The sequence below is a fragment of the Chlorocebus sabaeus genome, chromosome X (genome assembly GCF_047675955.1).
Source record: "Chlorocebus sabaeus isolate Y175 chromosome X, mChlSab1.0.hap1, whole genome shotgun sequence".
Taxonomy (NCBI): domain Eukaryota; kingdom Metazoa; phylum Chordata; class Mammalia; order Primates; family Cercopithecidae; genus Chlorocebus; species Chlorocebus sabaeus.
Genome location: NC_132933.1, coordinates 140,307,333 through 140,326,049, shown reverse-complemented (window position 1 = coordinate 140,326,049; position 18,717 = coordinate 140,307,333). Strand labels below are relative to the sequence as shown.

Here is an 18,717-nt window from a genome sequence, read left to right as displayed (position 1 = left end):
AAAATCTGTTTTTTCTGTTCTACTTTTTCTAGACACCCTTCAGACTACTCTTCCAATTTTATAATACAACTATTGTCTAAGACTTCTTACAATTCAACTGAGTAGCTTATAGCCCTTGAGAACATCTTAGTTTTCTTAATTGGATTAGACTGCAGACTCTAGCCTCATCATCAGGGACACATTTCAAAGCCATCTACTAAGGAGAGTTACTTCAGTAGATCCATTATGTATTGTTTTGAGTAATTTCAGCTTCCGGGACAATCTCTTTCTGACCTTGTCTCTAAATCCTTGTGGTCCCCCAGTGGAGCCCATGTGCAGGGATCATGAGTCAGGGACTAGACTGGGCATGCTCTGTTCAGCTTGCTAGCAGATGTTTAGCTTTCTATCTCCATTGTAATAATACTTTTCATTTTTTTAATCCTTAGTTTTTTTAGACAAAAATCAATTTCTTGATTCATCAGAAGCTGATTATTGAGTTACTACCTTTTCTGAATTCTTCCTGGACAGAAAGTTGAATCCAGTTTGCTTCATGACTGCTTTATTACAGTCCAAAGATATTGCCAATAAACAAAAGAAAACTGAAAAGACTTTGTCACAGCTTCAGAAAATGATGAGGTTGAAAGGAAAGAAGATGTTAAAACTAACGGATAAAATGTCTTTGGAAAATAAAACTTTACTCTATTAGAAGGAAAGCTATTGGAATAGGTTAAAAGTTCAGATTACAGATTTGTTTAAAAATAAAAATGAATTTCCACTTCGAGTATGGCCAAAGAAGCTTCTACCAGACTGATCTTGCGTAAAGCAACTATAAACTCTGGACAAAATAAAAAATATTTAAATACAACAAGGCATTGAAAAATGAACAAAAGCAGTTAGATTCAAGAGGGGAGTTGACACTTGGAAGAAAGGAGTGACAAGAGGTAAGTTTTTATGGCTTTTAGTCTAAGGCATGTCACAGTTGACCCCATGTCCAGTGGCTAAAACTCTAATAGAAAACCTATAGTTTTTCTGGCCCGAAGAACAAGGGGGCAGAGTTTGGGGCAACCAGTCCTGCTGGAAAATAGAGAAATCCCAGTAACGAGAAAGCCAAAGAAGATGTACAGTAGTCTCCCCTTATCTGCAACACGCCAACATCCCCCAGTTGATGCCTGAAACCAGATAGTACTGAAACCCTATATATTCAATGTTTTTCCTGTACCCATGATAAAGTTTAATTTAAAAATTAGGCACAGGAAGATTAACAATAACTAATAATGAATAGACCATTTATAACCACATACTATAATAAAATTATGTGAATGTGGTGTCTTTCTCGCTCTCAAAATGACTCACCCTTCTTGTGATGATGTGAGATGATAAAATGCCTACGTGGTGAGGTGAATTGAGGTGAGTGATATAGACATTGTGACATAGCTTTAGGCTACTATTGATCTCCTTATGCTACATCAAAAGTAGGATCACCTGCCTCTGATGCTCCTGGATTATTGAGCCATGACACCATTGACCATAGGATGTCAGGAGCAGACAATGTCAATGACTAATGGATGTATAGTATATATAGTGTGAATACACTGGAAAAAGGGATGATTCACTTATTGGGAGGGACAGAGCGGGATGACACAGGATTTCATTAGGCTACTTAGAATGGTGTACAGGTTAAAACCTATGCATAGTTCATTTCTGGAATTTTACATTTAATATTTTTGGGCTGCAGTTCACCACAGATAACTGAAACTGTGGAAAGCAAAACTGCAAGTAAGCGTGGACTACTGTATAAACTCTGCTCAAATCTCCAGCTAACTCCTGAACCACACATGTGCAAGCAAGCTAGAAGCAGTCTAGCTAAAGGTAAGAAAACCAAACTGAAATTTTAGCTAATGCCTAAAAGACAGTATGCAGTTTGAATCCAACCAAGTTAGATGATTAAAATTCTGTTAGGTTTCTCCGAAACTCCACAATATAACAGCACAACGTCCAGGATATAATCCAAAATCACTTGGCATATAAAGAAACAGAAAAATGACACTAACCATTCTCAAGAGAAGATAATCAATAGAGACCAGGTGCAGATGAGCATAACCATCCTCAATGACCTAAAAGAAAATATATGTGTAATAAATGAAAAGATAGGCAATCTCAGTAGAGAGCTAGAAATTAGTTTTCAAATTGACATTTTAGAACTGAAAAACATATCTGAAAAGTATAACATAATTACTTTAAGATTCATATAACAATATATACTAGTGCTTGAAAAATAGTCAAGAAACTTTGCTTAAACTAATGACCGAGAATCATTTATAATCTGTTTATTAATTTTAAGCAAATAAATTCTACCTGAGTGGTATCCAGTAGGTACTTGAAGAGTGTTTGAATAAATAAAATGTCTTACCAGGCCCCGTGAAGCCTGTCTGTCTGTCTTCATATCCTGCTACTCTCCCTTGGCTCGTCCTCCTCCCGCCCACTGCCTGCTTGTGATTCCTTGAACATGCCAGGCACCCTGCAGCCTGAGGCCTTTGCATTTGCAGTTCCCTCTGCCAAGAATGCCCTTCTCTCAGGTATCCATGATTCACTCCCTCTCCTCCTTCAGATTCTTGCTCAAATGCCATTTTCTCATGAGGCCTTTCCTGCCTCCACCTCCCACCCTGCCATCTGACACTTCTTTGTTAATTTCCTATGTTATTTTCCTCCATACTTATTAGCCTCCGACTTGGTGTATATTTGATCTCCATATTTTATGTCTCACTAGAATGTAAGTTCCCATGAGCGCAGGGATGTGTGTATGCTTGTCTGCTGTCTCTGCCGTGCTTAGAACAATGCCTGGCACATAATAGGTTATCAAAAATATTAAATGCATGCATGCAAGAATTAATGAATTATCTTCTTACATCTAATTATACAATGCTATAACCATGAATTGCAATGATTTCACTATATGCCCTTCACTCAGACATGCAGATATTAAAGTTGATCCCTGAAGATGGTTGCTTTCTCCTTGCATTGGTTCCTTTCTGAGACAGAAAATGTAAATAACAACAACTGCCTGATGAAAATAGTCTTCCAGTTTTCTTCAGTCCATCCATGTCACCAGCAAATTCATTTTCCAAGGCTTAAAAACTTTCATGGCTTCCCCTATTAAATTCAGAATGTGCTTCACATCCTATCTTCCAAAGCTCCATGATATCGCCCTTGTCTCAGGTTGCATCTCCAGAGGCAGAACCTGAGATGAGGATTTCTGGCAGAGTGATTTATTAGGAAATTTCGCAGGCAAACTCCCGTATTGGAGGAGGGAGGTAGGACAGGGAATGGAAGGAGACTGAGCAAGGGTGCAACATCCAGAAAATCCCATGAAGAGGACTTCTGCTCAGCCCTGAAGGGAAGCACTATGGACAATGAAGGTCACACTTCACAATGAACGTCTCCATCTCTAAGGACAAGAAACTGGAGTCATTCCACCCCCTTATACTCCTACAGGCTCCTTTCTTTTCATTGTAAATTTTTTCCAGCTCTCTGTGCACACAGGCAAAGCAGCCCAGTGCTGTCAGCCAATCAAAAGATACAGGTGCTGGCTGTTGGGAGTGAAAGCCCCAGAAGGCAGCATGTAGTGAAACAATAAAGGGATTCTGGGAATACGGGCGTGCACAAAACACTGACAGCATCTGCTGCCTTTTTAACTGGATTCTTACTACTTTCCGGTTGCAAAAGTAACTCCGTGCTCTTCCTTCTATGCCTTTGCTTGCAACTCGCCTGCCTTCCCTCTCCCACCATCCAACTAATCCTTTAAGATTGATTTCCTATGCTCCCTCCTCAATCAAGCTTTTCTTGGATTCCAGAACCTTGTGGCACCCTCATTTCTCTGAATCTTCATTATGTCTTTGACCCTGGGATCTGCCACCACCTCTATTACTAATCTGCTATTTGTCACTATGTTCTATATGCTCATCTGTCAAGAGTTTACATTCTGACTACTCAAATCCCTTCCAGGGCAAGAATTCTCCAATTCCATGACTTACAATATTCTAAAGTGTATTAAAATCATGAATACATTTATCAACCCTCACCAAATTGTAAACTTCTCAAGGATAAGAATATTTTGCCTGTGGGGGGAAAGGGATGAGAGCCCCGGGCCGGCTGAGACGCCAGGGCCGGGGCAGCCTCACCAGTACTGGGCACACTCACCGAACATGGCTTCCAGCAGCCGCGTCTGGACCTGGAACACTTCTGGATCTTTCAGGTCTTCGGGAACTTTCACCCACAGCGGGATATTTCTACGTGCCGGGAGCGTTCCCATCTTATGACCCTCATAATCAAAACCACGCTACAGGGCAAGCCAGGCCTAACCGCGCCGGCCGAGCCTCAGCGCTGGTAAAGCCTCGCACCTGGCGGCCCCGCCCCCGGCCAGGCTCCGCCCCCAGCCCTGGCCAGGACCGTGAGCCGCTCGCTCCCCGACGCCCTGGCGGCCCTCCAGCAGGTTGCCATCTCTTCCGCTTCCCGCGACCTCGTGAGAGCCTCACCCGGGCCCAGCTGTCTCCAAGTTAACTAGGGTTTCCACCTGCATTTACCTGTGTCTTTCGCACCAGAATCTCCTGGGCTTGGGAATAGCTGGGGGCAGGGCGCTGTTGACTCTTCCCCTAGGGAACAACCGGTGGGGCCTGAACCTCAGAAAGTGGGCGTCCAGGCTTGAGAGTGCGAGGACCACCCAGAAGCTGCCAAATCGAGTTCCTGCCTCACACGTTCCAAAGGAGGGTCTGTATCCCCTCGGCCCTAAGGAGCAGGACCCGCGGCTCCACTTTGCTGGCGACCCGGGCAACGTCCTGGGAACTCTGGAGGAATTCCTGCCATTGAACAAAGAGGAAACCGAAATTCGGAAATTGATTATCTTACATGAAGGGATTAGCGTTCCTCGAAGCCCCTTGAACCTACCCGGATTTTAAAGCTCACCTGTGCCCTGCCTGGGCACTCGGGCCAAAACCGGTCCAGCCTTCTGGCTCGTCTCTACATAAATTTGGTTTACTCGTTTTTTAAACATAGTGTTTAGAGCGATGCACTGGATTCACTAGATGAGAGTGTGATTTCACTGTTTTATGGCTTTACAAATGGTGATGAAGCTGGCATTTTCAGTCCTGGTAACATCTAACATCTCCTCAGCTGTCCATTATTGACAGCTTCTTAAGGCAGACCTCTTCACACATACAAAACAACTATGGGTTCTATTGCAATCACCAGTGTAGTTAATTTAGAAAACGACCATCAATAGCTAAAACTATCAGATGAAGACTGTTGAGGAACTAGATAGTCACAAGGTTTAGAAGCCCTAGGCCACAGATTATGACTTACAAAGGAGAAAAAAAAAAGTCCCTTTACAGTAGAGACTTGGAAGAAGCCACCTTAACCCAAGTTAGGTCCCACCAACAATGGGACAAATGGACTTCTGTTTTGTCAATATCTGAAAACAAAAAGTCAGAGGACTGTTTAATTAATTGACTAAAGAGACACTAAATGCTGTGTGCATGGTTCAAATAATTCTGAATCAAAGGTGAGGGGTTTCATTTCAGGAAAATGAAGGAAATTTTAGTATACCCTATACTCCAAAGTAGTATTAGAAACTTCTAGAGTGGGATAAGTGTACTACTATTATGTAAGATAAGGTCATTATTCTCAGGAGAAACATTCTAAAGTATGTAGAGTGAATTGGGTTTCTTTGTTTTCATTTTTATTTTTAATTTAATTCTCTTTGAGACAGAGTCTCGCTCTGTTGCTCAGGTTGGAATGCAGTGGCACTGTCTCTGTTCACTGCAGCTTCTGCCTGCCAAGTTAAGTGGTTCTGCTTCAGCTTCCCCAGTAGCTGGGATTACGGTGCCAGCCATCATATCCAGCTAATTTTAGTAGACACGGGGTTTCACCATGTTGACCAGGCTGATCTTGAACTCCTGACCTCAAGTGATCTGCCCATCTCAGCCTCCCAAAGTGCTGGGATTACAGGCGTCAGCACCGCGCCTGGCCAAATAATCAATTTTTTTTTTTTTTTTTTTTTTTTTGAGGCGGAGTCTTGCTTTGTCATCCAGGCTGGAGTGCAGGGCATGATCTCAGCTCAGTGCAATCTCTGCCTCCCAGGTTCAAGCAATTCTCCTGCCTCAGCCTCCTGAGTAGCTGGGATTACAGGCCCCTGCCACCACACCCGGCTAATTTTTGTATTTTTAGTAGAGATGGTGTTTCGCCATGTTGGCCAGGCTGATCTCGAACTCCTGACCTCCTGATCCGCCTGCCTCGGCCTCCCAAGTGCTGGGATTACAGGCATGAGCCACCATGCCTGACCATAATCAATTTTCAATTTCCCATCTCCCATTCCACCTGCAGCCCAAGCTCCATTTTTCCTGTCACCCAGACTCTTACGAAAAATAACCCTCGCTTCTACTTCTGTACACCTTACTTATTCCTAAACACATCATTCCATGGTACCTTCCTTTGCATTTCAACAAAAGTCACTGTGGGCTTGCTCTGTCCAATACAGAAGTCACTAGTCTCATGAGGACTGGAAATGTGTCTATTCTGATTTGAGATGTGCTGTAAGTGTAAACTACATGTAAGATTTTGATGATATTAGTACCACAAAATTAAATATTATTAACAATTTTAGATTGATTATATGTTTTCAAAAAAGAATAGTATTTTGTTCTCTGAACTACAGCTATGTCTGCTGAAAATTGGGAATAATATCTCTAAATCTATTTCATGAAATAAGGAATAATATATGTATAGTGTCTGATACATAGAAGACTCTCGAAATAGATTGAAATATTGGCATATCAGGAGCGCGAGAAATGCAGAGGCTGCAGCGGCGGCGGCGGCAGCAGTAGCGGCAGCGGCGACGACGGCGGCGGCAGCGCTCCAACTGGCTCCTCGTTCCGGGCTCTGCCGTCGAGCCGGGAGAGAGCCTCCGCCAGCGGCCAGGCACCAGCCAGACGACGCCAGCGACCCCGGCCTCTCGGCGGCACCGCGCTCACCCAGGGGCTGCACAGGCACCCAGAGCCGAACTCCAAGATGGGAGGCAAGCTCAGCAAGAAGAAGGGCTACAATGTGAACGACGAGAAAGCCAAGGACAAAGACAAGAAGGCTGAGGGCGCGGCGACGGAAGAGGAGGGGACCCCGAAGGAGAGCGAGCCCCAGGCGGCCGCGGAGCCCGCCGAGGCCAAGGAGGGCAAGGAGAAGCCCGACCAGGACGCCGAGGGCAAGGCCGAGGAGAAGGAGGGCGAGAAGGACGCGGCGGCCGCCAAGGAGGAGGCCCCGAAGGCGGAGCCCGAGAAGACGGAGGGCGCGGCGGAGGCCAAGGCTGAGCCCCCGAAGGCGCCCGAGCAGGAGCAGGCGGCCCCCGGCCCCGCTGCGGGCGGCGAGGCCCCCAAAGCTGCCGAGGCCGCCGCGGCCCCGGCCGAGAGCGCGGCCCCTGCTGCCGGGGAGGAGCCCAGCAAGGAGGAAGGGGAACCCAAAAAGACTGAGGCGCCCGCAGCTCCTGCCGCCCAGGAGACCAAAAGTGACGGGGCCCCCGCTTCAGACTCAAAACCCGGCAGCTCGGAGGCTGCCCCCTCTTCCAAGGAGACCCCCACAGCCACGGAAGCGCCTAGTTCCACACCCAAGGCCCAGGCCCCCGCAGCCTCCGCAGAAGAGCCCAAGCCGGTGGAGGCCCCGGCAGCTAATTCCGATCAAACCGTAGCCGTGAAAGAGTGACAAGGACAGCCTATAGGAAAAATAATACCACTTAAAACAATCTCCTCTCTCTCTCTCACTCTCTCTCTCTCTGTCTCCTCTCTCTCTCTCCTCTCCTCTCTCTCCTCTCTCTCTCTCCTATACTAACTTGTTTCAAATTGGAAGTAATGATATGTATTGCCCAAGGAAAAATAAAGGATGTTGTCCCATCAAGGGAGGGAGGGGGTGGGAGAATCCAAATAGTATTTTTGTGGGGAAATATCTAATATACCTTCAGTCAACTTTACCAAGAAGTCCTGGATTTCCAAGATCGCGTCTGAAAGTGCAGTACATCGTTTGTACCTGAAGCTGCCGCCACATGCACTCCTCCACCGCTGAGAGTTGAATAGCTTTTCTTCTGCAATGGGAGTTGGGAGTGATGCGTTTGATTCTGCCCACAGGGCCTGTGCCAAGGCAATCAGATCTTTATGAGAGCAGTATTTTCTGTGTTTTCATTTTAATTTACAGCCTTTCTTATTTTGATATTTTTTTAATGTTGTGGATGAATGCCAGCTTTCAGACAGAGCCCACTTAGCTTGTCCACATGGATCTCAATGCCAATCCTCCATTCTTCCTCTCCAGATATTTTTGGGAGTGACAAACATTCTCTCATCCTACTTAGCCTACCTAGATTTCTCATGACGAGTTAATGCATGTCCGTGGTTGGGTGCACCTGTAGTTCTGTTTATTGGTCAGTGGAAATGAAAAAAAAAAAAAAAAAAAAGTCTGCGTTCATTGCAGTTCCAGTTTCTCTTCCATTCTGTGTCACAGACACCAACACACCACTCATTGGAAAATGGAAAAAAAAAACAAAAACACAAAAAAATGTACAATGGATGCATTGAAATTATATGTAATTGTATAAATGGTGCAACAGTAATAAAGTTAAACAATTAAAAAGAAAAAGAAAAAAAAAGAAATATTGGCATATCTTTGTACTTCAGGAAGAGCCTATTCAGAGCCTATTCGGCCTTGTACATTAGAAGTGTTCAAGGAATATGCATTGTGGAAATAGAAACTAAAGGCCAGATGCTAGTTAGTAGCAAAGCCAAGCCTCTTCACACTGCATGCTATGACCTTTCTACTCCTCCATGTTGCCAGAACCAAGAGTTGATTAAATAGTGGACTGCTGGATTTGGCCAAATACTAAAAGAGCTAAAATGCACATGGAAGTTATGTCCAATCACTTAGGACCTCCACCAACTACCTGGTTCCAAGAAGTCAGCTTTTAGTCTCAGCCACTCCTAAAGCTTGTTCTTTGCTGTCCTTAAATACATGAAGTATGGATCTAATGCCAAGAAGATAGTACCCAGTGGTCCTCAAAAAAAGTGGCAGTTTTAATATCTGATGTTTGCATCTTGCTGTTATTATTTATTGCAGAGTTTAACATTCATCATGGTTGGTTGCCCACTGCAAGGTTTGATCTGGATCAGTGACTGATCATTCTTAATTTAGCTATTGAAATTATTAAGCGAACCATGCAGACATAAGCTTTAGCTGTCACTTGTTTGCTCATTGATACACAAAAGTGTGGAGACCAGAAGTTAATTCTACAGCAATGATTCTCCTGCTCAGAATCACAAACAGAATTTATTATACCCAGAACCTGCCCAAAACGTTATTATAAAAGCTTCCTCAAGCAGGTGGGATTAATTAGATCTTCCTTTCTCTCAGACTCTTCCTTTATACTCTTCCTTCTCTTTCCTTTTCCCACTGCTATCCTTGGAAAAGATCATGTGAATAATGGTACAGGAAATTTGATAATTGTACTTTGCAAGGGAGCTTTCGTTTCTTTTAAGGATTATCCTTACTCCCAGGCAATGCTCCCAAGAGGTATAGAAGAAAATGAGGAAGATTCAGGGAGAAAATTAGCCCCTCAAAGGGAAATATTTTAATGGTTTTTTTTTGTTTTTTTTTTTTTTTTTTTTGATATGGAATCTCGCTCTGTCACCCAGGTTGGAGTGCAGTAGCGCAATCTCGGCTCACTGCAACCTCTGCCTCGTGGGTTCAAGCGATTATCCTGCCTCAGCCTCCCAAGAGGTTGGGACTACAAGTGTGCACCACCACGCCTCTCTAATTTTTGTATTTTTAGTAGAGACGGGGTTTCACCATATTGGCCAGGCTGGTCTTGAACTCCTGACCTCGTGATCCACCCACCTAGGCCTCCCAAAGTGCTGGGATTACAGGCGTGAGCCACCGCACCTAGCCTTTAATGCATTTTTTATTGTGGTAAAATATACATAACCTAAAATTTACTGCTAGTTACATTTAATACATTCATAGTGTTTTGCAGCCATCATCACTATCTAGTTCCAGAACATTTTCATTACCCCAAAATGAAACTTTATAATCATTAAGCATTTATTTCCCATCCCCCCTCTTCCCACCCCTGCCAACCACTAATCTGCTGTCTCCATGGATTTGCCTCTTCTGGGTGTTTCATATAAATGGAATCCTGTAAGATGTGGCCTTTTGTATCTGGCTTCTTTCACTTAATAACATATTTTCAAGGGTCATTCATGTTGTAGTATGTTATCAGTACTTCATTCCTTTTTATGGCTGAATAATATTCCATTATGAGAGTGTGTGTGTGTGTATGTGTGTGTGTGTCTCACTGTTTGTTCATCCATTTATCCATTAATAGATACTTGGGTTGTTTCTACCTCTTAGTTCTCATGAATAGTGTTGCTGTAAACATTCATGTACAATTTTTTGTTTAAACACCTGTTTTAAATTATTTTGGGTACATACAGTACCTAGGAGTGGAATTGCTGGGTCATATAGTATCCCTCTATGTTTAACTTATTGAGGAATTGCCAAACTTAACACATTTTTAAAAACCATTCTGGCCTGGTGTGTAGAATTCTTCTTATGTCTATAATTTGAGTTCAACGGTGCATAAAAGATAGTAATTGAGATAATTGGTTTTTTGTATGTTTGTTTATTTGTTTTTGAGACGGAATCTTGCTCTGTCTCCCAGGCTGGAATACAGTGACACGATCTTAGCTCACTGCAACTTCCACTCCTGGGTTCAAACGATTCTCCTGCCTCAGCCTCCCGAGTAGCTGGGATTACAGGGGTGTGTCACCATGCCCGGCTAATGTTTTTTGTATTTTTAGTAGAGATGGGGTTTCACCATGTTGGCCAGGCTGGTTTCGAACCCTGACCTCCAGTGATCTACCCGCCTTGGCCTCCCAAAGTGCTGGGATTACAGGCGTGAGCCACCACGCCCGGCCTGAGAATTATTAAATAATGAAGGAATCTTCATGAAGTGCAAAATGGCAGGGTCCAGGATTTCCTCCCTTTGGGTATAAGGTAAGAATCTAGCAAATACCACGTAATACACATCATGATGCTGTTACTGATCAGGATGGCTGGTCCATGTCTGTGAAGATCTGAATTGAAAATGAAAGTTTTTTATGTTCACTATGTAAATTGATAAAGGTGACACTATGACAAAAATCTTAAGAGTGGGATATATAAAATGTTTTGGAGTATTTTACAACTGTATCATAGGTTTGAGCATAGCAGCAGAAACAATGAGCCTTTCCAACTATATTTCACATTTCAATTTGCTTTCTTTTCCACCTAGAAATAATCCAAATGATTTTGCATGATATAGACAAGCCAATATATTTCCAATTCACTGTATCCCTTTTGTGATGAAATCTCCCACCCCACAAGGAATGTCAATTTGCTTAAAACGTCAGTTGCTTATCAGTGTATTCCAAATGCCTCTTAATTTAAAATTCTTTTTCTGCCTGTTTCAAATGTGCATGTATATAGACACATGCACACACATACATTTTCTTTTTTTTCCAGTGAAATAAATAGAAAACCGAACACATACATACATTTTAAAGGAGAATCATATGACACTTTTAAAACATCCTGACACCAATTCTCTTATGAATTCTGTAAGAATATTTGGGAATCACTATTTATCTTCAGTTTCTATAGAATAAAGGGTTTCCTAAGTCGATATTATGCAAATATTTGGCTGAAGATACATTGAAATAATTCAGATGACTTTCTGAATATTGTCAGATTACTTTAATAATATAAACACAGGCATTTTAGTGTCACTAATATTTGATAGGTTTGAGTCTTAGAACCTTTGAAAACAATTTTATTCAATTTGTTTTAAATTAGGCTAATATTGAGCTTGATTTTTTTCCTTTAGGCCAAAACCAGGTGGCTCACTTGTGGCTTCTATTGTCTAATGATAATATTCAAGAAAGTGGAAATACCATTATCTGAGGATCAAGCTACTGTTCATTCAATCACTTACTAATAAATTCTCAGAATTCAAGGAAAATGCTATGGAGAGAGAAACTACTCACAAGTGGGAACAATCTCAGATTTTTGTATATCCAAAACTGAATACAGAAAGCGTTGCATTCTATTTAGCAGTAATAGTCACAAACAGAAAAGGTTTATCTTTTCATGTGGCATAGGTAAGATTAAAAATATTAGCAATTATATTATTATCTATAAACACCTAAATTTGATATCTACAGAGGACAAGTGCTTAAACTCTGTCTATCCAACCTCCATTTTCATCCACTTTCAACATATTAAACACATTCTGAGACATGCCTATGAAAAGTGAATTGTGGCCTTTCCATGCTTAATTTGCTCCTTAATTGTGCATGATTTTATAATGCCCATAAAATAATACTTATAGGCGTAACACTCCAAGTCAGCCTTTTTCAGAAAAGGAGAGTTTGATTTATTTCCAGATGTTTCTACTGAACATTTTCTTTTTTCTTTCCCTCACCCTCCATTCCCACTTCATTGTTGTGATTAACAGTGCAAAGCTCCATAGCAGAAATTCATCAACTGATTCCTTCCACCTACCAAATCCACATTTTCAGGTCTCAATTTGAGACATAATGAAAGTCTACTTTGCATAATTATCATATGAGACTATCTATAATTAAATGATGAAATGTGGTTATGCTCCAGTGTGTAGACGAGGCTTTATATGAACTGAAACTGCAAAGGTTTATTTCTGTGCTTTAACTTTCATCTGGTGTTTGTGGAAGAAAAACAAAAACAAGCGATTTATTTCCAAAGGAGTTTAGGTCCCCAATGGACACCTTCTTTTTTAAAATTTCAAGAGAGAAGGTGATTTCTTGAATTGAAGAATAACTGGAGACTTTAATATGATTTCCTCCTCAGTGTCAATAAATGTTGCTCACAAGCTTTAAAAAATGCTAATTATCAACATTGCATTTTGAGTTTTGCCTTAAAACATTTTCAAAAGATTTTAGGGTAGCTTTTTAAATACCTGTACAAAAACCCTTCTTATTCATCATGCAAATTTAACGCTTGAAAAAAAGCCTTTCAAAAGTTTCTCACCTTCATTCATAGTCTTGATTGATTGCCTTTCCATTTCTTCTAACTAGACAAAGTAAAGTTGACTATACCAAGTTTAATATGAAAACAATGATTCTAAAATTTATTCAAGGTGGGGAATAGCATCTCTGAGATTCTTTGTGACACCCTATGAAGTATTGTTGAATTGAACCTTAAAAATTAAATAAGTAAGCTTGTCTAAATTATATCCTTATTTACTAAGTATTCTTTGCACAATTATATGTCATACACTGTCAGGGACTGAAAATAAAGAGATGAATATTAAACAACCTTCAAGGAGTTCAGAATCTACGAGTATTCCATTCTAAAAGTGCCAAGGCTGCCTCTATCAGTGATTCACCAGGACAAATACTGGAGTAAAGCTCCAATTTAGGTGCATTTCATCCACTGGCCTTTCCCACCCTAAATGTTGGGAAAAGACCACCAACATGAAGCACTTGTGCTCTTGACATGACTCTGAAAAGAGAGAAGATTCCTCCTAAAAGTCAAATGAAGAAGGAAGTTTAAGTATTAACCTTTAATATTTCCCTAATGATACTTTGGAAAATCATGCTCTATCATTTTTATAAATGTGATGATTTCACATATACAGTTGACCCTTAAACAGTGCAGGGATTTGGAGGGCTGACCCCCAAAACAGACAAATATTTGTATATAACTTTTGACTTCCTCCAAAACTTAAATACTAATAACCTACTGTTGACCAGAAGCCTTAGCAATAACAGAAACAGTTGATTAGCACAAATTTTGTTTATGATATATATTATATACTGTGTTCTTACAATAAAGTTAGCTAGAGAAGAGAAAATGTTATTAAGAACATTGTAAGGAAGAGAAAATATATTTACTCTTAATTAAATGGAAATGAGTCACCATAGAGTTCTTCATCCTCATCATCTTCATGCTGAGCAGGCTGAGGAGGAGGAAGAAGAGGAGGAGTTGGCTTTGCTTTTCAGGAGTGGCAGAGGTGGAAGAAAATCCATGTATATGTGGACCTATGCAGTTCAAACTCATGCTGTTCAAGAGTCAACTGTATATCTACATCTGGGGTAAGCAAACTATGGCTCACAGGCCAAATCTGGCCCTCTGCCTGTTTTTATAAATAAAGTTTTATGAGAACATCCACCATGCTCATTATTTATACATTATCTGTGTCTGCTTTTGTGCTACAATGGCAGAGTTAAGTCATTGTGATCAAGACCAGATGAACTGCAAAGTCTATCTGGGCCCTTTACAGAAGAAGTTTGCCAACCCTTGATCTAAATAACGTGCTTAATTTTGTATTTCTAGGCTTACCAATTTTAGGCCTTATCTACTGATTACTTACTCTGCAAAATAAAGGCTAGCTCAGCTGCACCGTACCCTACCTCTTTCTTGCACTTGTTGAGGCTCAGGACTTGATACTCCAAAGTATGGTGCCTTGGCATGCTAAGTACTTTGAACTAAAGAAGATTGGAAGGACCTCAGAAGCAAGGTCTTTCTGACTTTCTCCTGCCCTTCTGTGTCCTGCTTCTCTTTCTGCCCCAAAGAGAGTCATATAAACCAGATTTCCTCTTCTCCAAGACAGGTCATAGGAACCAGAACCCATCTCCCACAATGCAAGCCATAAAACCTAGAAAGGTCACTGTCTCTCTTCTCCCTTGAAGACCTTCATTTTGGAGGATTCCTGCCCGTTACCCCAAAGGAAGGAAAGCTACAGAGAGAGGTCAAGAAGTATCTGGACAGACAGGCCTTGCTGGGTTTTTCCCTTAGTCTATTACCATTAGATCATACCCTTTTGTCTAATCACATTGCTACATGACTCTCCATTCTTCGTCGAACCTAAGCATAAAAATAGACAGTATTCCCTGTCTTTGGGTCTTCATTAATGAAGGTTCCCATGTAATGTAAAATGTTGACTAAATACATTTATGTTTTTCTCTTATTAACCTATCTTTGGTTATAGGAATGTCAGCCATGACCCTTATGATGGGTGAGGAAAGGTATCATTACCTTTCTGCCCCTACACACTTCTCTTTCTCCAGTGTAATTCTGTAACTGCCAGTTAACTTCGTAATTTTAAATGATAAATTATACATTTCTTTCTTTTTCTTTCTACTATAAACAGCATGTCCTGATATTAGTAATTCCACTTAGTGAGATGAAAATATAATTCTCACACCCTTCTTGCTTACTTCTCCTTATCCTTTCTTTTTCCACCTTTTGTCTTCCATAGTTTGTCTTTAATAATACAATGGTTGAAAACATTCACAATTGTTCCATAACCATTACGGTGTCTTTTGTGCCTTATTTATAGGTTTATTTAAAATTTTTAAACTCACTGGAGGGTTTTTATTTTTGGTACTAAGGAAATATTATTCACCATATAGCTAATTATTGCTGGTTATATTGCCACTATTGAAAAGGGTTTTTTGTTATTTTTCTAGCAGTCTCTGACAGTTTTTCATTTTCTCCCTTGCATGTCCTGTGTTAAAAATGCTTTGTCCTTCTCAAAAATAGAGTCAAATCTCTGGAACCACCTTCTTTCCCAAGCACCTTTCTCCTCAATTCTTCCTCCCACTCTAACCTGGGTTGATGACTTCCTAGGCCTCGTTCAAGACTGGCATCCTTGACTTTGCTTCCTTCTCCTCCCGTGTTGGATCCATTGTTTCCTTAATCCCATGCCTTTCTATCTCTTGATTTTGTTAGAGCACATCTTCAGATCACTTGCTTTAAAAAGATGTGTGGGAAGTAAGCATTCTAAATTTTTGTGTGTCTGGAAATGTCTTTATTCTGACCCCTCACTTAACCTAGAAATCTAGATTGAAAATGATTTTTCCACAGTAGCTTCAGGGTAAGCTACATTGCCTTTGGGTCTCCAGGTCCCACAGTCAAATAATGATCTATTCTCATTCATTTATCCTGAATGTATCTTTTCTCTCTACTGTTTTAAGGATAATTTATTTATCTTTGGTATATTAAACTTCCATTGTGATGCTTCCAGGTGTGAAGACATTTTTATTGTCAAGCTCTCAGGCTGTTTTCAGACCATTCGGATCAGGGACTTTTCAGATTCTTTTAAAAAAATAATTCCTTTCTCCTTATTGTTCTCTGTTTTCTATTTTAGAAATTCCTATCAATTGTGTATTGGATCTTTTGAATTGATCACCTATAAATATTTACTTTTCTCTCATATTTCTGAGACTTTGTCTTTTTATTCAACTTTCTGGAAGATTTTTAAAAATTTTATCATTCAGGCTTTTTATTGAATTGAGTATGAAATTGTTTAATTTCTAAGAATATTCCCTCAGTCTCATGTTTCTATTTTTTTCCAGTGAAGTGCTGCAGTATACAATCTAAGGCACATGGCTCTATCCAGTTATCTTACACAATTTAGGCCTAGAAATGAGTTTGCTAAGACACATAATATATACATTTTAATTTCAAAAACTTATGATAGCCCTTCAGAAACAGGTTGCACAAACTTATACTTCTAATTCTAGGGAAGGGAAATGATATATCAGAATTTTTACTTTGCATTTATTAATGAGAATGAGTATCATTCAGAACTTTATTGGCCATTTGTATTATTTTTATCTATGTGCCTGGTCATGCACTTCATTTTTTTAAATTGAGTTGCCTTTTCTTTTTGAATTCTACAAGTTCTTTATTGTGTATATTATGTATTTGTCTGTTTCATATGTTGCAAATATTCCCTTCCAATGTGTCATTTGCCTTGTAACTTTGCTTATGCTTTTGATATTTTAAATTACTGTGTGATTGAACCTCTTCGTCTTTTCCTTTGTAGCTTCTGGGTTTCACATCATGCTTAGAAATGTCCTTCCTACTCCTAGACTCTAAAGGTATTATTTAGTAGTATTTTCTTCTAGTGCTTTCATAGGTTAAATGTTTTACACCTAATACATATAGGAAACTTTGTGTATGGTATGTGTGCAAATCTAGCTTATTGACTTTGTATATAGATACTGTATTTAGTTAACTCCATTTTAAACAATAGTTTATTCTTTCCCTGGAATTTGAATTGCCCTCATGCTTTAGTTTGTGACTATTTCTATTCCATTGCACTATTTATTAGTTTATTTTAGAGAATGTGTGTTCCATAGTGTAATGGTTCAGTGGGGACTCCCTTCACTGATTCTTACTAACTGTCCAAAGTCCAGTTAGTTTACTAATCTGTTCCTCAACTGTAAATGACTGTAAGAATAACACCCATCTCATAGGTTCGTTGTGAAAATGAATGTGGTAATACATATAAATAATTAAGAGTAGCTCTTGGCAAACTCAGGAAATGTTAGCAGCAGCTGCTACTGTTAAGGTAATGGTTCTTTTCTCCGGGGCCTAGCACAGTGCCTGATTAAACAAATCCAACTGAAAGGCTAGATAACATGAACGTCAATTATTGAAGAGAATTGAATGTCTTCCTTGTGAGGAAGACAGAAAGGCATAAAGAGCTGTAATGCCCTTTTTTCAAAAGTGAAGATGGATGGGGCAAAATCTCCCAGAGTTTTATCCTGAGTCATTGATTTGTTTCCCCCATGGCTTGTGTGGCCCAGAGAATAAGTCAGACTAATAAAGGTCAAAAGTAGTTTTCAGCCTTTAAATGGAATTAAATGAATATTACTATGACAAGTTAATTAGATACCCATAAAATTGCTAAACATATGTCATTAAAAATGCTCATGCTCCAAATTTTGTTAAACATCAATTATGATCATAAGAAATCTGCATCTAGTAAAATGGATACTGCTGACACATGTTAATTATTCTGGAAAATAATTGAGCTCTTTAAAAATTTTACTATGCTATTAAGCATGTATGGCCTCTGAAAATTTGAGCTATTGTGAGCTTATCCAAATGAATCTAACAACATAAAATGAAGTAAAAGTTTTCTTTGAGTTCTCTTAGTATGACAAAAGGCAAACTCAATTTAGATAAATTGAGCCTGGAAAATGAAATACTTTTAAGCAAACAGCATCAAAATTGATATCAGGGATGCTATTAAGCAAATAGCATCAAAATCATTGTGTTTCTTTAATTATTTTCATATTTTTATTTTGAAATGAATACAGGTAATTGGAAATTCATAATCTTGGAAGATAGTGATCATTTTACTCTCAGTGGCTATTCTCTTCTCCCTGCTGAAATAGAAAACCTTTCCTGCTTGAATGGGTCTGAACAACTAAGTCCTCTGGTTTCCTCCCAGCCCACTTTCTCTTGAGGTTGACCTTGCTTATAAACACCTTTAGCTTCTAGCAGGAGTGCACTCTTGAAATCACAAGACTACCTCCAAGTGTCCAGGAAAGACCATTGACATGATCTGAAGATCCCTACCCCTGGATCCTACCCAGTAGTTCAGAAGTCGGGGTTGAGAATACAAACTTTAGCTTACTGCTACATAGTTTTCCAATGTGGTTATGCCATTTATTCTCCAGGAACAGATTTTGATAAGGGTATTCAAAGTGTCCTGTAGCATCTCTAGAATTGAATTCACAGTAACTTACACTCATGTGGATAGCATACTGCTTACACTGATTATTATAATACCAAACAGAGCATATAATTCAGGGTATTTATTGTCTCTATTACTTGTCTTTTTAA

At 40.0% G+C, this 18,717-nt stretch overlaps 2 protein-coding genes across 8 annotated transcripts in view; both read left to right on the top strand.

The window, feature by feature from the left end:
- Window positions 1–18,717, top strand: part of FRMPD4 (FERM and PDZ domain containing 4) — a 596,660-nt gene that overhangs the window by 445,544 nt on the left and 132,399 nt on the right. The gene's annotated exons all lie outside the window — the stretch shown is intronic.
- On the top strand, window positions 6,817–8,574 carry LOC103231594 (uncharacterized). The gene has a single exon (XM_007991023.3). The coding sequence runs from the start codon at window positions 7,039–7,041 to the stop codon at window positions 7,717–7,719; it is 681 nt and encodes a 226-aa protein (XP_007989214.2). The 5' UTR covers window positions 6,817–7,038; the 3' UTR covers window positions 7,720–8,574.

Excerpts from the sequence above, each read along its gene's own strand:
- LOC103231594 (XM_007991023.3), top strand. The coding sequence starts at position 7,039 with ATGGGAGGCAAGCTCAGCAAGAAGAAGGGCTACAATGTGAACGACGAG.